General features: G+C 37.2%; 1 protein-coding gene across 1 annotated transcript; it reads right to left on the bottom strand.

Annotated features, from left to right (window-relative positions):
• Positions 1 to 5211: 5211 nt before the first annotated feature.
• On the bottom strand, positions 5212 to 10435 carry LOC131031514 (flavonoid 3',5'-hydroxylase). The gene is made up of 3 exons (XM_057962634.2): positions 9879 to 10435; positions 6132 to 6632; positions 5212 to 5883 (listed from the first exon to the last, which is right to left on the bottom strand). Exons 1-3 carry the CDS (start codon positions 10266 to 10268, stop codon positions 5656 to 5658), a joined length of 1119 nt encoding a protein of 372 aa, XP_057818617.2. The 5' UTR covers positions 10269 to 10435; the 3' UTR covers positions 5212 to 5655.
• Positions 10436 to 20781: the final 10346 nt, after the last annotated feature.

Below are 20781 nucleotides of genomic sequence, written 5' to 3'. Positions count from 1 at the left end.
GGCTAATAAAACAATATATTATTTAAAGTTATGAATAGAACATCATACAATAGAACATCGGTAGTTTAGTTTTGATATAGCTAAGTTAGACCATTGTTAGCATAAGAGGGACTCCAAATGAACAAACGACGAGGCTTCGCTAAAAAGCAAGTGTAAGAGCTTGACCTAACCCTAAGAGTACTACCTTTCTAAAACATATGATGCTATTAAATTTGCAAGGTTATAGGACTGATCTCGATTGTGACTATAGGAATTACAAACTTGATTTCTTTCATGGGTATGTACCCTTCCAAGCCTTTTGACAAGTAATGATCATCATATACTACCACTGCCATGCTTACAACAAACTTTAATTTCTTTAGGTGACAGGCATTGTGTAATAGCATGGGAACTCTCGCATACCCACCACTATCATTCTCTGTGATATCATCTATGTTACTCTCCCTCTTTCTCTTCCTGTCGGTTGTTTCCTTCTGAAAAACATATTGCAGGTAGTCTGACTCATCATTTTGCTTTGTTGACACTATTTTCCACATCTCCTCTGGTCATTAAAAACACATTCGAGAAGAATATTGTTGCAGGTTTCCTTGTTTGTCATGGTAATGCACTCATGGTTCAATTTCAAACCCTTCTTCCTCCTATTCAATATACACACACAAATCCATCTATCAATTTTCTTAAGAGAGCATACCTGATAAAGATCAAAGGGGAAGTTGCAGATTTAGCGCGTACACATTGTTTATAGTAAACATAGCCCGTGCGTGCTTCTTACACCATAAGTACCCCGTACGCGCTTTTTATACCATAAGTACCCCGTACGCGCTTTTTATACCATAAGTACCTCGTGCGCGCTTTTGATTGTTTAGGCTTGGAAATAGGCCTGGATGACAAAGCTATGGTTTGGAATTTCAATTTCCCTCCATTTCCCTCCTTTTTGATGTGTTTTATTTTATCAACTTGGTTTATCGACTTTGTCATCATCAAGTTTACACTTCATCAAATGGTTATTTCTAAAATTGCCACCATATTTTCACCCATCTTCTAATCTTTCTAACCATATAATTTTTTAAAAATTTGAACAACAATAACATATTATTATTGAATTTGTTTTACTAGTGTCTCCATAGTTCTCACAGACATAGGTGCACCATTTTTTTAATAACTTTTGATATACTTATCCAAATTTTAAAAAATTTATATATTATTGTAGTGCACTTGATTCTTTACAATTTTTAAAAAAAAATTGTATTTTCAATTTTTTTAGTGCAACTTATGCTTCGTGCATGAATAGGTACCTAATTTTTCAGGATGTGCTCGATTGGAAAAATCATTTAAAAAAAAAAATTCAACAAAAAATTACAAAAAAATACACATCTTCTAGTGCTCACTCTTAACTATCTTTCTGCCAAGGATTTGTCAAAATACTAAATCTAACTATGAATTTTTTATGCACACATCAAACACTATGTTATATTTTAAGAAAAAATCAGGGTTTGTTTTTTGTACGCGAAAGATTTGACCCCCTTAATCTTATCCACTTTTGAAAAAGTTTAGTAGTTTGGAAACTACATTCAGAGTACTACAATATTTGTTCTTTGATTATCTTCATATCTTGAGTGGATAACTTTCAAATTTTTCCTCCAAGTTCCAGTTCACCTGATTTCAGAAAAAAAAGTGTCCACTTATACCCCCTTTTTTACCACCATCTTTGTGCACTTACCCACATTCAACTTAGAAAGAGGATAAACCCCACAACTAGGTGAGTATGTTGGTGTAAATAATTATTTATCTTGGATATTATTACACCTTACTTAAGTTTACTTAAGAAATGCATTTCATAGTAGTTTGGGTATGAGACACTTGGGTGTTTGTGCCACATTGGGATAGTGTGTGTAGGAGAATTTCCACCTTTTGTGGTCTTATCTTGTTGTTACATTCCACATTCAGTGGGTAATCCACCTCATGCGGAATATTATATTGTTTCTCCTACCTACCCACACCTATTTCCTACCTACCTTTGTTTCTTATTGAGCCACATATCATGTTTGTGTGCTCACATATCCATATAGCCTTGCATATATAAGCAAGCTCATATTCATTGTATGTAACACTTGATGATCCAGTTGATTAGTATTTTCATCTTGATAGAATATAGTTTATTCCTATCATCTATTTTGTTCTCTCTTATTTGTGCTTTCCATTGCCTCTAGATCTTGGCAAAATCTCACATGGTATCAAAGCCATTAGAGTGCCATTGGTTTGTCAATTGAGAGAAATTTGGGGTTTGCATTTTGGAGCTTTCTATTGCAGGTTATTATTGAAGTTTGATGGGTCAAATCTGAGGTCACCATTGGATTGAGGAGGTCCAAGAAAGTCAGTTTTGCCTTTTGTTTCATCCAAATCGGACTTCAGAGGCCAAATCTAGAGGCATTTGAAGTTTGAAGTTGCGGCGGAAATTTTCCAGAAATTATAATTTTGCAGACAATTTTCAAAGAGTGATATCTCACTCATCCTGACTCCTTTTTTCGAGCAATTTTTTTGTTTTGGGGTAAAATTTTGTGTTCTGTATAGTGGTATAGGATTTTGCTGTTTTTCGGATACAGGTTTTTCAGAAATCATGAAATCCCAATTTTTACAACTTTGGAGGCTTCGTTTGGGGTCATACGACCTCCTTTTCAAGTGCCATTTTTTTTAAAGTACGTAATTTTTCATCTACTTTCATAATCAGCCATTAGTTTGCAATGATTTTGAGTAGAAATTGTACTTTCAGTATTTGGTCATTTTTTGGCCTATTTGGTACTTGTATTTTGCTTGGATCTCAGTTTAGATCACTAGTAGTATTTGTTGAAGTCTCTTATATCTCATTTTGAGAAGTTGTAAATTGAAATAAGAAGTCCACTTTGCCTTGTTTTGCAAGTGGCCCATTGTCTATGCACTAAGTATAAAGTGCCAAATCTCCATGTTGGAGGAGGTCTCTTTATGCTTTGAGGAGACATGTGAGTCTTTGGATATTGTTCTATATTCTTCTCCACTAGATCTTGGAGTGCCTTTTTCAGGAGTGTGGCACAGTTTACCACCTTTGGAGGGGGTAACTTTTAGCATCAACATGGAGACACTTGAGCAATTTTCAGAGATTCCTTTCATCATGAGTATTTTTGCTTCATCTTCCCTTCATGATTGGGGAGACTTCATGGATACACCTTTGGTTTTGTTTCTTCCTAAGGGGAGGAACGTGGTTCGACGTTCATGGAGCAGTTTCTTCATTCATCATCGAGCTTCTATCATTGGTGCAGATTCCACATTGAGGGGGGGATTCCTAGTCTCTCTTCTTCTTCTCTCATATGGGGGGGACTTTTTCCTCACATGGGGTTTAGTTCTTCACATACTTCTATGAGAGTTCTTTGTATCTAGTTTTCATCTCTCTTTTGGGGGAGGGTCTTTTCCCATTGGATTTTTCTCTCTTTCCCCGCTTTGTGAGAGATTTCTTTGTGAGAGATTTCATTGCATTGGTTTGCATGCATTTGCATTTGTACATGGGTACCTAACATGGCCTAGTAACCAGAACCCATCTTGCATTGCTTAGTTGCATTGTAGACTTAAGTGCATTCCCCTAAGTTGCACTTAAGGGGGGGTGTTGGTATAAATAATTATTCATCTTGGATATTATTACACCTTACTTAAGTTTACTTAGGAAATGCATTTCATAGTAGTTTGGGTATGAGACACTTGGGTGTTTGTGCCACATTGGGATAGTGTGTGTAGGAGAATTTCCACCTTTTGTGGTCTTATCTTGTTGTTACATTCCACATTCAGTGGGCGATCCACCTCATGTGGAATATTATATTGTTTATCCTACCTACCCACACCTATTTCCTACCTACCCTTGTTTCTTATTGAGCCACATGTCATGTTTGTGTGCTCACATATCCATATAGCCTTGCCTATATAAGCAGGCTCATATTCATTGTATGTAACGCTTGATGATCCAGTTGATCAGTATTTTCATCTTGATAGAATACAGTTTATTCCTATCATCTATTTTGTTCTCTCTTATTTGTGCTTTCCATTGCCTCTAGATCTTGGCAAAATCTCACAGAATATAATCAAACTTCTCAACCCTTCCTTAGTGGGATTGAGGCTAGATCAATTAGGTTCACCCTTCTTTCAATGTTGTGATGCTAATTGGGCCATTTTGTGGATTCACTTGTTGAAACCCTAATTCCCAACTTTCACCATTACAGATATCACCAATGGGTAACACCATAACTGTGCTAAAAACAATCTCCAATATTATTCACAGGATAGAGGGTTGACATCAATGACAACAAACTACCAACAATAGGAGACAAGTTGTTTGTATACATGACATCATGTTTTCAGACACTTACCATTTTGTAGGAGATTATTCATTATGGGGGGATACATTGTATCTCTGTTTCCCTTCTATGAGGGGGACATAATTTGTATCTTCATGATGGATGCAATTTTATGGGGTATTGATGTTGAAACCTCCATATATTACTCATTGTATCACTTGATCTTATTTACATTATCTCTTTTTTGGAGAGGGGTTTTGTTCCCAAAAGGTTTTCTCCTTTTCTCAATTTATGATAAATTTCATTGCATTACATTTTCATTGTACATTGGCACCTAACATGGTTTTGTAGCCAAGACCCATATTGCATCTTGCTTATATTGCATAATTATCTTCTTCCTAAGTTGCACTTAAGGGGGAGTTTTGGATTAAATGAGATTTTACCCTTTTACTTAGGACCAATACAACACTTTATTTAATATTAAGTTGAACATTATCTAATAATGTTTTGGGTGCATTCAATAATTGTTGCTGGTAGTTGGACAGTTGGTTGTCACTACTTGATCTCTCCTTGCCTGTATAAGTAAGGCATTTGTACATTATTTGTATCTCAATATTAATTTGCCTCTTTGGTGAATTAGCTTTTGCCTCTCTCACTTGTGAAGGTTATATTGTAAGTTGTATTCCTAGTTTGGAGGTTGCTCCAACAGATAGTATTGTATATATACTACATTTTAACACATTGAATAATGTTAACATGTATCAATAATAAAATTGTTAAACATCACAAGTAGAGACTAATCAAAGTAATCCATACATAAATAATATTAAATACCACAATCATTGTGAAACATTTGAATGTGATACTAGTCATTAAATTTTTACTGTGTACATAATCCATTCAACAACTTATTTAAGAATATCTTTAAAGAGTATAATCTCATGTATATCTAATATAGGTGGAGGGAAAGTCGAGGGGTAGCTTTGGCCACAAGAGGCTCTTTCTTTTGGAGTGCTAACCCAAAAGATTCCTCCATGTTTAAGCTATTTTTCCCTAGTGGCAATTCCCAATCAAAGGCATGGATCAATGAACCTAAATTATACTCTACCATAGCAATTGACATCCTAGTGTCTGCACAAATACGTCTTCCTGTACCAAAGGGTATGATTTGGAAGTCACTACCACGTGGATCAATTTTGGAACCCACAAACCTATTAGGATTAAATTCCAACGGGTTGTCCCATATTTCTGGGTCTCTTCCAATACCCCAGATATTGAGTGTGAGGCGTGTTCCCTTAGGTATGTAATAGCCACCAACTTGGCAAGCCTCTGTGGAAACTCATGGAAGCCTAAGAGGAGTGGAAGGGTGTTTACGAAAGCCTTCCTTACAAATGGCCACTAAGTAGGGAAGCTTTGGAATGTCTGATACTTGCAAACACCTATCTCTACCAATAACATCATCCATTTCATCCTTGGCACGTTTTAGAAGTTTGGGGTTTAGGATAAGCTCAGAAAGTGTCCATTCTATCACGCTACTTGATGTGTCAGTTCCAACAGTGAACATGTCCTACAAAACACATAAAATAAAATCAATTATAATTTAAAATTTTCACTTCAAAAAATCATGAAGAATGATGTATAATTTTCTAACGAGGTCCCGCTATCTACTAGTACACATTGGTATATCTTAAACTAATATAAAAATATTATGAAAAGGTATAGTATAGTGGCAAGTTACCTTAATGCAAGATTTAATTTTTCACTTCAAAAGGATAAAACAATTATTAATGCATTGTATCAAAAGTAGATCTTTACCAAAAGGAGACTCTTGATATTATCATTGGACAACCTTACTCCATCGCCATCAAAATTCTCTTGTTTAGACATTAGCATATCCAAGAAGTCTGGATTTGTTCTCCCGTTGGTAGTGGCTTGGTGTTCTGCGATCATCTTATTTAGCATATCATCGAACCGTTTTGCTAGCTTCTTCATACTCCCTTGTATCCTATGCAAATCCATCCATGCAATAGAGGGTATAAAATCACCTATATTAAAATACCCCGCTTTAGTCATGAGCTCCACTACATTGTCCTTAAACTGGTTGGCCTCATCTCCTTGGTCCTCAAAAACTCGCTTGCTTAAAATCATTTGGCCAAAAATGTTGGTTGTGCAAATGTTGAGTAGGTCTGGCACATTTACTGGTTGGTTCTTGCAACTTTGGACAAAGATAGATTTAAGCATGTGACCCATCTCAACTTCTCTTACTTGTTGCCAATCATCTAATGCCTTAGCACCCAACATGTGGATGTTACATAGCTGATAAAAAATAAATAAAGGTCAAACTTAGCCAATTAACAAAAAGGAAAAAACAAATCCACTAACAAGTAGGAATTTTTACCAATTCACTACTAATACATTTTAACTATTTATCAAAACTATCATAAATGTCTTAAATTCATCTACCTAAAAAATATAAAGAAATATCAATAAATAAAAAATTAATAAATATATATATCTCTATCTTTTAGTATATTTAATAAACATTCATTTATATCAAAAAGTCCTTTTAACTAAACATTGATAGAAGTTAATTTTTCTTTTATAATTATTGATAAATATTTTTATTACCAACTCCCTTCTAAATAGTTTTTAATTGTTTGGTTAGATTTGATTTGTTGATATCACAAGTAAGATTCATTAAACTATTCCCAATTAAACAATATTTGTTCTTCTTCTCATCAACTTTATTCATAGTTCTTCAAAATTTTCAAAAAAGTCATTTATCCATTTTAGATATTGAAAGCAACACCATATATATCACAATGTACGTAATTAAGTTGTTTTGTTCTTGAAGAAAATAGAAAATGAAAATGGAAGTGATTTTTTTTTATAGTTGACAATCTAATATATTTCACAATGTAAATAGGGAAAGAGCACCACTTATTGCCCATGTTCACTTACTCCCACCCATGTTCCAATTATTGTTTACTCCTTGCTCACCCAACCCCCCAATTACTAACTTTAAATAAACTTAAAAAATAATAACCAAAGACCTATTAATAAATTTCACATGTATCAATAGCCCACTTAACCCTAGCACTTAGAATTCTTGAATTTTAATTAGAGTTGTGCAATGTTATTGGTATCTATAGTGTACCATTGTTAGGACATTTATGCATAAACAATGACCATTTTTTAGGTGCTTGTAGTGTAGGAACTCTTGGACTTGTTGTACAATTTTATTGGTGCCCATAGCTATTAGGGCATTTGTGCATAGGTATTGGTCATTTTTGAGGTCGTTGCAGTGCACCGTTATTAAAACATCTTTAAATAGGTCTCACAACAGACTGCTTTTTGACCACAACAAACTACTGTTTGATCACAACAGACCACTTTTTGCCTCAAAAGAAAAAGTAAACAGATAGTTAGGGAAAAAAAATCTATTGAAAACTTTTTTTGGATTTACAGGAAAGAATGGGCATTTAGAGGGCCGAATGATTGCAGCAGGCTTAGAAACGGCTAACAATCGTTTTGGGATGAGAAGATCGGTTCAAACGAAAGCTTTTTCTTTGAGATCTCGTCCTACAATACAGCAATGGCATAGCCTTGTCTCCCTGCACCTCCGCCAAAGAAATTTAGGTTCTGGGATTGATTCTACTTGCAATATAATTTATTTATTCCATTTTCTGTAGTATTTTTCTTTAACGATTTTAAATCTTTGGAGTTCTCGTCAAATTTTGATGAAGAATTAGAATAGAGGATATAAATGTCAGTGGACAAGCTGTGTAGAAGCTACTGAAGAATTTTTACCGAAAGATAGGTAAGGTTTTGTACTGGGAGGGTTTCTGGGGTTTTTTCCATGTCGTTTTTCTTTGTCTGGGTATTGCCTAAACTCAGTAGGATCATTCAAATTATGAACCATGGATTTTGGGACATTTTTTCCTTTGTTTGGATATTGCCTGAATTCAATAGGGGAAAAAAACCGTCCAGACTATGAACCATGGATTGTCAGAAACTGTGCTGAAAAGCACGATGGACACTGCCAAAGTATTTTTTGAAATGCCTGTTGATGGTATGGCTTGTTTCTACTCACTGAAACCAAGGCCAGCTGTCAGTGTTTCTACAAGTTTCAATTTCAGCAAAGACAAATTCTTGGATTTCAGGGATTATTTTCTGTATTCAAACATCATCTTAGTCAATAGTTCAAGAGTTAACTGTAAAACTAGATAATGTTTTCAGAATAGCTGGAATTATCTAAGACATATATCATCCTCTAAAAAAGTTCATCAATTCTGTAGGCTAGTGCTAGTGAACCAAAATAAACAACAAAAAGAGTTTCTCACAGGAATTTACCAGCAAGAGGTGAGTATAACTCTGTTTTTTCTCATTTCACCTTTTAAAATAGAGATGTTGCAGGGAAGTATGCTACGATGTGTTCTGAAGATAGGCATTTCAATTTATTGTTTTATATCTAAAATATTTGATTAATGATTTATATTTAAATAATAATATAATAAATTATGGTTATGATATTTCTGAATTCAATTGTGTCAGATTCGTTCTGCACCAATGTTTTGGATTAGATTCCATGATTCATTCTATTTCATTCTTTAAGGAGTGTGATCTGGAACCTTGATGTAAAACAAGGCTCACACAATTGAATGTAAAAATATCATACATTAATTATGATAAACAGTGATAATCTGATGTCTTTAACTGGATTCAACTGTGTCAGCTTTGTTTTGCATTCATGTTTCAGATTATCACTGTTTATCATACATTAATTATGATAAAGTGATACTCCATGATACATTCTATATCATCCTTCATGGAGTGTGATATAAAATGTTGATGCAAAACAAGATTCACACAGTTGAATCCACAAATATCATATGCTAATGGCTAACTACGATAAACAGTGAAAATTTAACAACTTTAACTGGATTCAACTGTGTTGGCTTTGTTTTTCATTCAAGTTTCAGATTACGCTCCATGATACATTCTATATCATCCTTCATGGAGTATGATCTGAAATATGATGCAAAACAAAGCTCATACGGTTGAATCCAGAAATACCATACAGTAACTATGATAAACTTTGAAAATTTAATGTCTTCAACTGGATTCAACTGTGTCAGCTTTATTTTGTATCATTGTTTCAGATCACACTCCATGATCCATTTTTTATCATCCTTTACAGAGTGTGATCTGAAATATTGTGGAGAATAAAACTCACACAATTGAATTTAGAAAAAACATACGCTAATTATAATAACTATAAAAATCTAATATCTTTAATTTATATAACTCATTAGAAATCTAAAGCAAAAGATTAATATATTAACACAACCATTCTTATAAAACTAAAGAACAAAGAAAGTAAAAATTTGAAGCATTATCTTTCATGAATAAAACTTAAGACAAAAGTTTAATGGATTCCAAATTGGAACAGGTCTTCCTTAAAAAGCTCCTCATTAACTGTTCTATTCTAATTTTATGAAAGATGGGCTGTTGAACAGAGAAGAAAATAAATAGATATTTTAGAAGGCTGTGATCAACTACCTTTCTGAGAATTTTCCAACGGTCTCCATAGGGAGCCCACACCATGTCCTGCATGTTGTAAGCCAAATAAGTAGCCCCTACATTCCTAGGCCTGTTGGAGAAATTTATATCCAAAGTCTTCAGAAAGGCCTTTGCAGCAGCAGGGGTGTTGGCCACCACCATTTTAGAGGTACCCATTTTAAGATACACTATTGGACCATATTTCCTTGACAGATCTGTCAAAGTGACATGAGGCATTGAGCCCAGCAATGGCAAGCAACCGAAAACAGGCCATCCTGAAGGCCCAGGTGGAAGCTTTTTATTCTTGCTAAGAAGATATCCAAATCCAATGTACAGACAAATCCATGAAAGCCCCCACAAAAAGAACTCATGAATCATACCCACTTCCATTACCCTTCTTGTTGTGGCTCAAAGGATACTGCAAGTAACCAGAACTCCTATCATATGCCTTTATAGCATTTGTTTCAGTTCAAATTGCACTGTTATGCTCTGGTCTTCTAGTCCTTAAGCAAGTGCAGGAGACAAAGATGGTCAAGCAGAGAGGATGAATGTGCATTTGTAAGTCTTGTGTTATGGTCAGAAAAATAAATATTCTAAATCCGCGTAGAATGTTTTTACCAGTCAATTCCTTGTAATCAGGACCGAGTGAGAACAAACTAGGAAATGATGGCGTTGACTGTTGGGGTCAATCTATTCTCTGTTGTGAAGTAATATAAATGCCGATCGATTCGCACCTCTCAAATTGACTTTTCTAGTCAAATACTTTGAAGGTCGTTACCTAAACTAAGGGAGCAATTTCAAATCTGCATTTCTTTAGATGGCCTCAATGTAGCATTTGTACTTTTGATAGTTTTTATTAATTAATTAAAAATCAGAATACAAGAGGCTTTTTAATTTTCAATTAACTAATAACTAAATTCAAAGGTGCATTTTAGGTTTTACATAGACATTTTGCTTGACATCCATTCCACTTTTTTTTTCAATGAACATATCATCTATTACATAATAAATATATTAAAGTATATATTTAATTTTTTTTGAATAATAATAATGATTACATTTACAAGTTAAATTAGGTTAATAAAAAATAGAATAAAAATGTAGTTTCAAAAAAGGAAAAAGTCTAGAAAATTTCTGGTTCTATAAAAAGATGATCATTATATTATGAAAATTAATGACAACATTAAGTTACAATAGCAACATCAGTAATAAGAGTAAGGTTGTGATAATCTAGATTATTGCACCTACCATCTAACAAGCCTTTGCTATGCTCCACAAGTTCCCACTCATCATTAGTAATCTTTCTTCTTCCATAAGAATCTATTATGATTTTGAATAAATCTAGGTAGAGTGATAGTGAAGTGAAATCGAAGGAATATTTCTCAATCAAGAGGAGCCTAACCTCTCATAGAGCAGACATATTAAAGATGAAGACCATCCACTTCCATCCACCTTGATAGTTAGAAGGCTGAGGAGGCTAAAGACAATATACATGGCTCACATGACTTGTAAAATAATGGTTGTATACGGTGAAAATGGATAACAACAATGTTGAAAGACTAAATGAATTCAACCACAAAATCCTAGCCTAACAACAACAAAGATCCACCATAACATATGGAGATTACCTAAGACAATGCAAATCAAATGAAATCACAAAGATTATACCATCACATGTCCAATAGGGTTTGGATCTCCATTCTTCCTATCTCCATTGATCTTGCTTGATATATTTTCTCTCAAATTTTATGTGTGTACAAGAGCTCAACAAAGAACGGAAATGTGGTTGCAAGTAGGCTTGATCGTATATGAAAGTTCGAAACCGTAGAGTAGTCGAAATAATCATTGGGGCCAGGGGGGGTTGATAATGAAGGAAGCATCTCCTTATATAGAAGACACCCTAAGAAATGGAGGGGTAAGATTAAGAGGTGTAAAAGATAAATGGTCGGCTATGATTAGAGGGTAGGTAGAGAAAATAAGAAAATAATAAGAGAGTAGGTAGTATATGAATTTAAGAGATGAATGACATGTGTCATGGGTAGAAAAGGTTAATGAATTAATTAAATAAATAAAGATTTATATAATTAATAAAGGATTTATTTAATTTAGGAAAAGGATAATTTAAATAAATAAATGTATTTATTTAAATGATAAATAAGGCTAGAAGAGGATAAATGAATTAATTAAATAAATAAAGATTTATTCAATTAATAGAAGAGTTAAGCTAAAATAATTAAATAAATAAAGATATTTATTTAATTAGACATGACAATTTTAGGTGTCTACATTTTGCCCTTCTTTGAGACAATGCAGCTTGTTGTGTTGTTTCAAAGAAGATAATATGAACTGATATAAAGTTGCCCCAAGATAGGAATGATATGCCCCCTCGAGAGATTGGATGAAAAGGTCTGAAAAGATCCCAGACAATCTCTCAATAAGAAAGAAAGGATAGAATGGATTGACCGGATAGGATAAAGTTATAGAGTCACAGGATAAAGAAGACTGACTCGAGAAACGAGAGCTAGGGCTAGGGCTAGAGCAGTCTATAAAATAGACCACGAGGGGAATACATCCTCATTGTCATCCACACACCTAAGAGATCAGAGTGCAGAGAGAGAATAGAGCAACAACAATCAATAGCGATGGCATTGGTTCACAGATTCGATCGCGTTCGCTGATTTTAGAGGCTAGTAGATGCAGGAGAGCTGGTAGGTACCACAAAACCTCCTTGTATTTTGCCGCAATAAATGTTGGCATTAATGCATGCTAGGTAGAGCGATAAATGCGCGTTTAGGTATGTCAAACAAGGTAAAAAAATGTCGAGGCACGTCTGTGCTGGTGTCAGGAGCATTTAGGTTAGCTAGGCGCATGTGTGTTTGTGTCAGGTGCGTCTATGCAGGAAAAGGCATCTATGTCAAATGCGAGCGCGTCTGTGTTGGGTAGGTGCGTTTGTGCTATGTGGGCATGTCTGTGCAGAGCATAGGCACGTTTGTGTATTTCAGACGCATCTGTGCAGAGCATGCACGTTTATGCAATATGTAAGCGCATTTATGTCATGAATGCGTGTTTGTGTCTTCAAGGCCAAATCAGTAGTTCTGTGATGAACATACACTGTCAATTGGATAAGTTGCTGAGAGGATACACTCAAGCAGGTCCTCTAGGGAAGACTTAGAATAGCAGATAGGGCTAGGATTGACAATTCTATGATAGAACATACGTTGCCAATTAGGAAAGTACTCAAGAGGATACACTCAAGCAGAAGCCCTAGGATAGGATAGATCAAAGTACTTTGTGATGAACAATGAGTACCAAAACATAGTACTTTGTGATGAACAGGGAGTACTAATATGAGCAGCATTTTATGATGAACAGGGAGTACCACTAGGATAAACAACAACACTTTGTGATGAACAGTGAGTGTCATTAGGATAGAGTGCCATAAGCACTAGGATAAAGAGCAGCATTTTGTGATGAATAGTGAATGCCACTTTGACTGACACAGTTGATTAACTTGACTGCAGGAGTACCTACCTATGCTGGAGTCACGGGAGAGAATCCCATTGACTCAGAGTTTACAACCAGAGCTGACTTTTGAGGACAGAGCAACGATTGAGGTTATGGGTTTGTGATTAATTATGTATGTACCTTAGTTTCGGGCGAACATGGGGTTGCTGACTGTGCTAGCTGAGAGATGACACTCAAAGACTTGCACTTTCCATTTGCCGATGGGTTAGATGACAGTCACCTTGGAGGATGTATATAGGATACTGAGGATACCGATCAATGGGGAGTTGATTCCCTACGATTGAGACAAAGATAGGGATGCCCTGAGATGAGTGTTTCAGGATCCTAGACTGGAGATGAGGGCAGGATACGTGGCATGGGATACCATGACACAGACAGGATTGGCACTACCATCAGTACTGGTAGGAGTGATCAATGGGTTCTTATGTCTGGATAGGGTGACACGAGGGTTGTTTGTGGGTTGGGGGTGCACCTTGGAGACACTGGTGACATAGCATACCAGATATGCTTGGGGACAATGTGTACTGGCACATTTGTACTATGAGCTTCATCAGTTTGTATACCATGGATCCGCAAATTGGGCTGCGGAGTGACATTATTACAGGTATGGGCTTATGAGCATTTGTCAGTGACTCGACCGATTCATTTCAAAGGCAGGGGCCATGGGCGCAGTTTTGTTCACTTATATGACATGATTACCTTGCAGTCGCGGATCGGGAGACTGGAGCACTGGTGCAGGGTCATCGATGAGATTGACACTGTGGTATGGAGGCCATACTGAGAGTGCGAGGAGTGGGAGGATGACGTAGTGTAGCTACCATACACCTTCAGGAGTAGGTATCTGATTGGGGGGACACCCTATGTACTAGAGAGGCAGTTGGTTGACAGGGTTTGCAAGCAGTTTGACAAGATTCAGCGGATGCCACGAGGTTTCGAGATGTATGCTCAGACAGTGAGGGATCAGGCACACTTCGGGCCATTATTGTCATATGATCAAGCATTGATGTAGCTAGTAGAGATTATTCCCTTGCCTTGGGATATGTGGTCAGAGATAGAGGATGTAGGGATGGATGCAGAGTATGTTGCATATTGGGCTGAGCATCCATTTCCTCGACTGACAAATCTAGGGGAGCAGATAGATGGAGATAGTGGGGGTGATGAGGATGATGATGGAGATGGTGGGGGTAGAGGCCAGCGGAAGAGGTGGGGTGTGATAGGAGAGAGGAGAGTGGCTCCATGGAGAGAGGGTGGAGAGGAGAGACAGGCTCACGTGGTGAGAGGCAGAGGTGGATTGCCTTTACAGGTGCCAGCAGCACAGGGTCCGAGATAGGTATAGGGACGAGGACAGGGGCAGAGGCAGCCACAGGAGTAGCCATAGGTACAGGGGCATGAGCAGGTACAGGGGCAGGAGCAGCCATAGGTACAGGTGGAAGAGAAGGAGGATGAGCTATTGGAGTTGAGGGAGATTTGCCAAAGACAGGCAGATGAGATCCAGGATCTGGAGAGGGAGACAACCAGACTCAGGAAACAGTTGAGGGACACAGAGCGAGAGAGAGATTAGGCTATCGAGCGTTATACCAAGGCTGAGACAACATTGAGGGTAGGGAGGCAGGCGACAAAGGACACAGGAGCTGGTTATGCTTATGTTCCGCGAGCCGAGGAGGAGATAGGCTACTGGAGAGACCTATACTATGGAGTTGTGCCACCAGAGCAGCAGGCTAGGAGCTTCAGTAGACCATCGCAGATAGCAACGACCACTGGAGGGAGGGATAGGAGACAAGCATCCAGCGGTGGGGTTATGGGTCCTCCACAACCACCAGACAGAAGGGACAAGAGAGATGATCTAGGGGTGGGTCCTTCCAGGGCTCAGACTCCATCGAGGCCAGGCGGCTCCGAGGGAGGGAGTTCATCATAGCCTAGAGGGTTCCCTATGTATCAGTTTTTGTACCATTTTGTATGATGATGTAGACACCTTCGGGTGATTGTAGCCATATGATTTTGACATCATTGTATCATGACACTTATGATCATATATATGATATGATTCATCTTTGCGGTAGCTATATGCATGTGTACTTATATGATGTTTCTTCTATGTGATGCATGTATGTATATGATGCAATGCAATATTTTTGTTCTTTTATGTTTTTAATATGTTATGCAAATGCAAATGTGAATGTATGAAATGCAAATGAATATGATAAAGCAAATAGCTATTTACATGATGAAAATGTAAAATGTGCTAACATGTGTTGTGTGCAGGATGTGATGCAATTGTGATATCTATATGTATGTATGAAATGCTTAATATGTGATAATGTAGGCGCAACTATATGAAATGCAAATATTTTTTGGTGTGTCATTATACTCAGTCATGTGATAACAGGCTATGCGGACTCAAGAAGGACGATGAAGGTCAATCAAGAAAGGGGGATGGAAGATAGAAGATATGAAAGTGAAAGAGCTTCTTGTGCGTTATCATCATTGAGCTTTATTATGGCAAATAATTTATGACAATCGAGGTATATGTTCGACCCAGAAAGTCATTGTACTTGTTTGCATGGAGATAAGATAGTTACAAACAAGGAATGCCCCAGTTCACATTAGACTCACAGTGTCCTCATATCCTTGGACAAGTCATAGCATTACTAAGAGGCAATCCGCAAACAGCAAAAGAAAAATAGGTGACGATACCCCATCCTCGCCTTTCTAGTCAAAGACATCTCAGAGATAGAATCTCTAGTCAGAGACATCCTAGAAAAGCTAAAAGACATGTCACCAAAAGATAAAATCAAAATAAAACTAAGACTCGACACCAACATCCACTGTAGTCCTCAATTTTAGTGTCTCTTGTCACTTGTATAAGTCTATTTGATTGTGGTCACAATGTTTACTGTCACAAAATGATAGATAGCACTGAACCATAATATTGCCTGAGTCTGTTGAAAGATTTGATTTGTTGAAGCCCATTGTTGCTATTGTGTCTCATTTGAAACTGATTGAATCCATGAAACTGATACTTTATTGCAAAAAAGATAGAACTTTATTACGGATTGGCGATGCAAACATTGCTTTATTGTGGATTGTGCGCGGAAAGAATGAAGAAAACTGTACTCCTTGAAACATGTGATGCACTCAGTTCCACACCCATCACTAGACGTAGGATTTGCCTTAGCCACAGATAGGAGTTGATTTATTATGGATGGAAAGGGTGAAAAGGAATGTTATTATGAATGGCTAACCAATCTTGGGTAGATCAATAACAAGCCATGACGGGAATGGGTAAGTTTGTTATGAATGTGTAGGTTGTGAGTGTGTGCAAAGTGAAGGAGGAAATGGAATCCTGAAGGAGGGAGGAAAAATGTCTCTACGCATGGCGCTGGTGATCCATTTTTCACCATGGTACTTGCCCAGGGCGCTACCAAAGTGGTTTTCACCGTTGGACGAAATGTTTTTTTTTTTTTTTTTCAATTTTTTTGTGTTACAAGGCGCCTGTTTGCCAGGTTTTCACCAAGTAACGATTTTTTATTTTTATGATTTTTTTGTCTTTTTGTGTTTTTTGATTTTATTTTTTTTGTATTTTTGAATTAGGATATTATGAAGATCTATGTGTAAGACTTGCGAAAATGCATGTTGTTGATAGGATCCTCCAAAGGTTCACCCTCTATGGTTGAGAGGTGATATGCACCAGATCCATATGTTGTTGTGATGATGTAAGGACCAAGCCAGTTTGGTTCGAACTTGCCCTTCTCTCTGTCTTGCTGATTTTTAGGATTTTCTCTGAGAACCAAGCCACTTACCTCAAATGTGTGAGGCTTGACTTTATGATTGTAGCTGCGACTCATTCATTATTGATAATCCTTGAGATGATTAAAAGTAGTTTGTCTTTGTTCATCCAATAGTTCAAGTTCTTGTAAGCAAGAAACCCTGTAGTCTTCGTCACTGATAATGTTTTGCAAGGAGACTCGTAAAGAGGGTAACTCTACCTCAATAGGCAAGATGGCTTCAGTGTCGTAGACAAGTGAATAGGGTGCAGCTCTTGTAGGTGTGCGTACACTTATGCGGTAAGCCCAAAGTACGGGATTAAGTTGGATATGCCAATTGCGGCCAGCATCATCGACTGTCTTTTTTAGGATTTTAAGGATTGTTTACCGTTACCTTGGGGGTAATAAGGTGTGGAAAAGCAATGGGTAATATGGAAGCGGTCACGAGTTCACGAACATCCTGATTTTTGAAGGGACGCCCGTTGTCGGTGATGATGGAAATAAGAATATCATATCGACAAATGATATAGTTGAGAATGAATGTAGCAATTTATTTTCTAATGACTTGTGTAAGAGGCACCGCTTTGATCCATTTTGTGAAATACTCTGTGGCAGTGATGATGAATTTATGACCATCGGAGGAAGGAGGGTGAATCTTTCCTATGAGATCGAGTCCCCATTGACAAAAGGGCCAAGGAGTCGCAATTGGTTGAAGTTCTTGCGCTAGCGCATGAATGAGGTCTCCATGAATTTGACACTGCTTACATTTCTTGACAAACTGATATGAGTCTTTTTCCATATTGGGCCAGTAATATCCAGTCCTGATGAGTTTCTTAGCTAAGGTAGGACCACTAGAATGTGGACCACATATCCCTTCATGAACTTCACGTAACGCAATCTAAGCTTCGTCCCCTTCTAAACATCTAAGAAGAGTGTCATCTAGACCTCGACGGTATAGGACATCAGCTAAAATGACATATCGAGAAGATTGGCGAATGAAAGTGCGATGTTGGTTATTGGATAGGTTAAGAGGAAGGGTATTATCACGAAGGTATGTGAAAATGGAGCCATATAACTGGGACTCAGGATTGATGACACATATCATCTCAGTAGGAGTGATCTCATATGAGGGAACCAAAAGGTTATCCACCAAGAACTCATAGCGGGCCTCATTCTGTGGTAGATTCATTAGTGAAGCAATTGTAGCCATAGCATCTGCGGCTCGATTCTGCTCTCTTGGTATCTGTTCAAAGTCTAACTTTGTGAAATGTTGTTTTAGGTCATCCACCATTCTTTTGTAAGGCATTAATTTCTCATCCTTTGTTTGGTAGTCATTAGTTGCTTGATGAATTACAAGTTGAGAGTCCCTAAAAATATCAAGTTCCTGGATCTTCCATTGAACTGCAATCCGTAATCCAGTTGTTAATGCCTCGTATTTTGCTATGTTATTAGTGCAGGGAAATGATAATCGATATGATTTTGGTATAGAATCCCCTTGAGGAGTTATGAAGAGGATGTCAGCTCCTGCACCATGCTGTGTGTATGAGTCATCAAAGTATAGCTGCCAAGGCTTTGTGTGTGATATTGTCAAGATGGATTCATTTGGGAATTCTGAAGTTAGAGGAACATCATCTATCATGGGAGCATCTACTAACTAATCTGTGATAGCTTGTCCTTTTATTGCTTTTCTGTCCACATACTCAATGTCTAACTCACTCAAGAGCATCACCCATTTGGCTAGTCGCCCAGTAAGCGTTGCTTTATTGAGAAGGTATTTCAATGGATCGATCCTTGCAACCAACTTAGTTTTATGAGTTAGCATGTAATGTCGTAATTTTTGCGAAGCAAAGACCACAGCGAGACATGCATGCTCAATTGGTGTGTAGTTTAGCTCATATCCCACCAATGTGCGACTGATGTAGTAGACTGCCTTTTCTTTGCACTCAGCAACTTGTTGTGCTAAGAGTGCTCCCAGTGCTGTTGAAGTAGCTGATATGTATAGTAGTAGAGGTTGATCTAGAACTGGTGGCATCAAAACAGGTGGATTCAGAAGATAATCTTTGAGTATCTGAAAAGCCTATTGACAATTATCATCCCATTTGAATTGGATGTTTTTATGTAACAAGTGCTGAAAAGGATTACATTTATCTGCAAGTTGTGCTATGAATCTTCGTATGGACTAGAGTCTCCCTTGCAAAGATCAAAGTTGACTGATATTTCTTGGTGTTTGTATCTCTAGGATGGCCTTGACTTTTTTTGGATCGGCTTCGATTCCTCTTTTTGAGATAGTGAATCCCAGGAGCTTCCCAGAGGTTACTCCAAAGACACATTTCTTGGGGTTTAATCTTACTTTATATTTTTCCAATCGATCAAAAATGACTGAAAGTATGTCCAAATGTGTATCTCTATCTCTTGATTTTCCCAAGAGGTCATCAACATAATCTTCCACAGTAACGTGCATGAGATCATGAAAAATAGTAGTCATGGCTCTTTGATATGTGGCACCTGCATTTTTTAGCCCAAAGGGCATATGACATTTTAGTAGAAAGTTCCCCAAGGACAAGTGAATGTTGTTTTGTGCTGATCCTTAGATGCGATTTTTATTTGATTATAACCAGAGAATCCATCCATCAAAGATAACATTGCATGACTTGTTGTGAGATCTACGATCAAGTCAATATTTTGTAATGGAAAGTCATCCTTAGAACAAGCTTTGTTGATGTCTCTAAAATCTGTACATATTCTGATGCTATGATCTGGTTTACTGATAGGCACTAAGTTGGAGATCCATTCAGGATAATCAATTGGGCATATGAATCCGACATCCAATAATTTTTCAAGCTCTGCTTTGACTAATAATGCCACTTGTGGATGCATCTTTCTTAATTTCTGTTTCACTGGTTTTGCCCTTGGTTTAACTGTCAAATGATGTATTACCAAATCTGGATCCAATCCCGGCATATCAGCATATGACCATGCAAAATTAATTTGTCACTCCATGAAGAAACTTATGAACTTTGATCTTTTTGTCTCTGTTAGGGGTTGAGCTAGGAATATGTTATGTGGACTTCCTTTTGTACCAATGTTTGTTTTGATGGTCTCCTCTACCAACTTAGATGATTTTTCTTCATATGATGCTGGGAGAATGTCAAGCCTTCCATCCTCGGGTGCCTCAGAGAGGTTTTCACCCTTAAATACGTCCTTTCTTTTTACTTTTTTGGGGTCAGACATCACCACAACGTGGTTTTCGCCATAAGACCCTTGATTTGTTTTTATTTTTATGTTTTTGCGACTGAAAGGCCCGACACCCTCACCAAAATATGCCACGCTATTGAGTTCTATAGTGTATCTTGCCTTATGGTCCCAGGGGGAAGATCATCTTGTATGCCTAGATAGTCAATAAAGGATTCATCATTTTGGAATGTGTCGAACTGTGTAGGTCCTTCTTGGTCCCAATCAATAAGTTGGTGGTGAATAAGGGGAAGGCTTTTGATGTCTTCGAAGTTAGCGAGGCTAAGAGTGAAGATGCAGTTATATTCAGGTATGTCGAGGTAGTTATCGAGGTCATCGTTGGCACTCTCCTCATCTATCTCAATCGTGAATGAATCCAAATT

The sequence above is a fragment of the Cryptomeria japonica genome, chromosome 10 (assembly GCF_030272615.1).
Source record: "Cryptomeria japonica chromosome 10, Sugi_1.0, whole genome shotgun sequence".
Taxonomy (NCBI): domain Eukaryota; kingdom Viridiplantae; phylum Streptophyta; class Pinopsida; order Cupressales; family Cupressaceae; genus Cryptomeria; species Cryptomeria japonica.
Note: the sequence above shows the minus strand (reverse complement) of the source record. Positions and strands in the feature narration are given on the sequence as shown.

Bases quoted from the DNA above. Each gene is read 5' to 3' on its own strand.
- LOC131031514 (XM_057962634.2), bottom strand. From the start codon at position 10,268: ATGGAAGTGGGTATGATTCATGAGTTCTTTTTGTGGGGGCTTTCATGG. The intron at 6,633-9,878 runs GTAGTTGATCAC...ATTTTTTATCAG, and splicing joins GTTGGAAAATTCTCAGAAAG to CTATGTAACATCCACATGTT. The intron at 5,884-6,131 runs GTAAAGATCTAC...TGTGTTTTGTAG, and splicing joins ATATCAAGAGTCTCCTTTTG to GACATGTTCACTGTTGGAAC.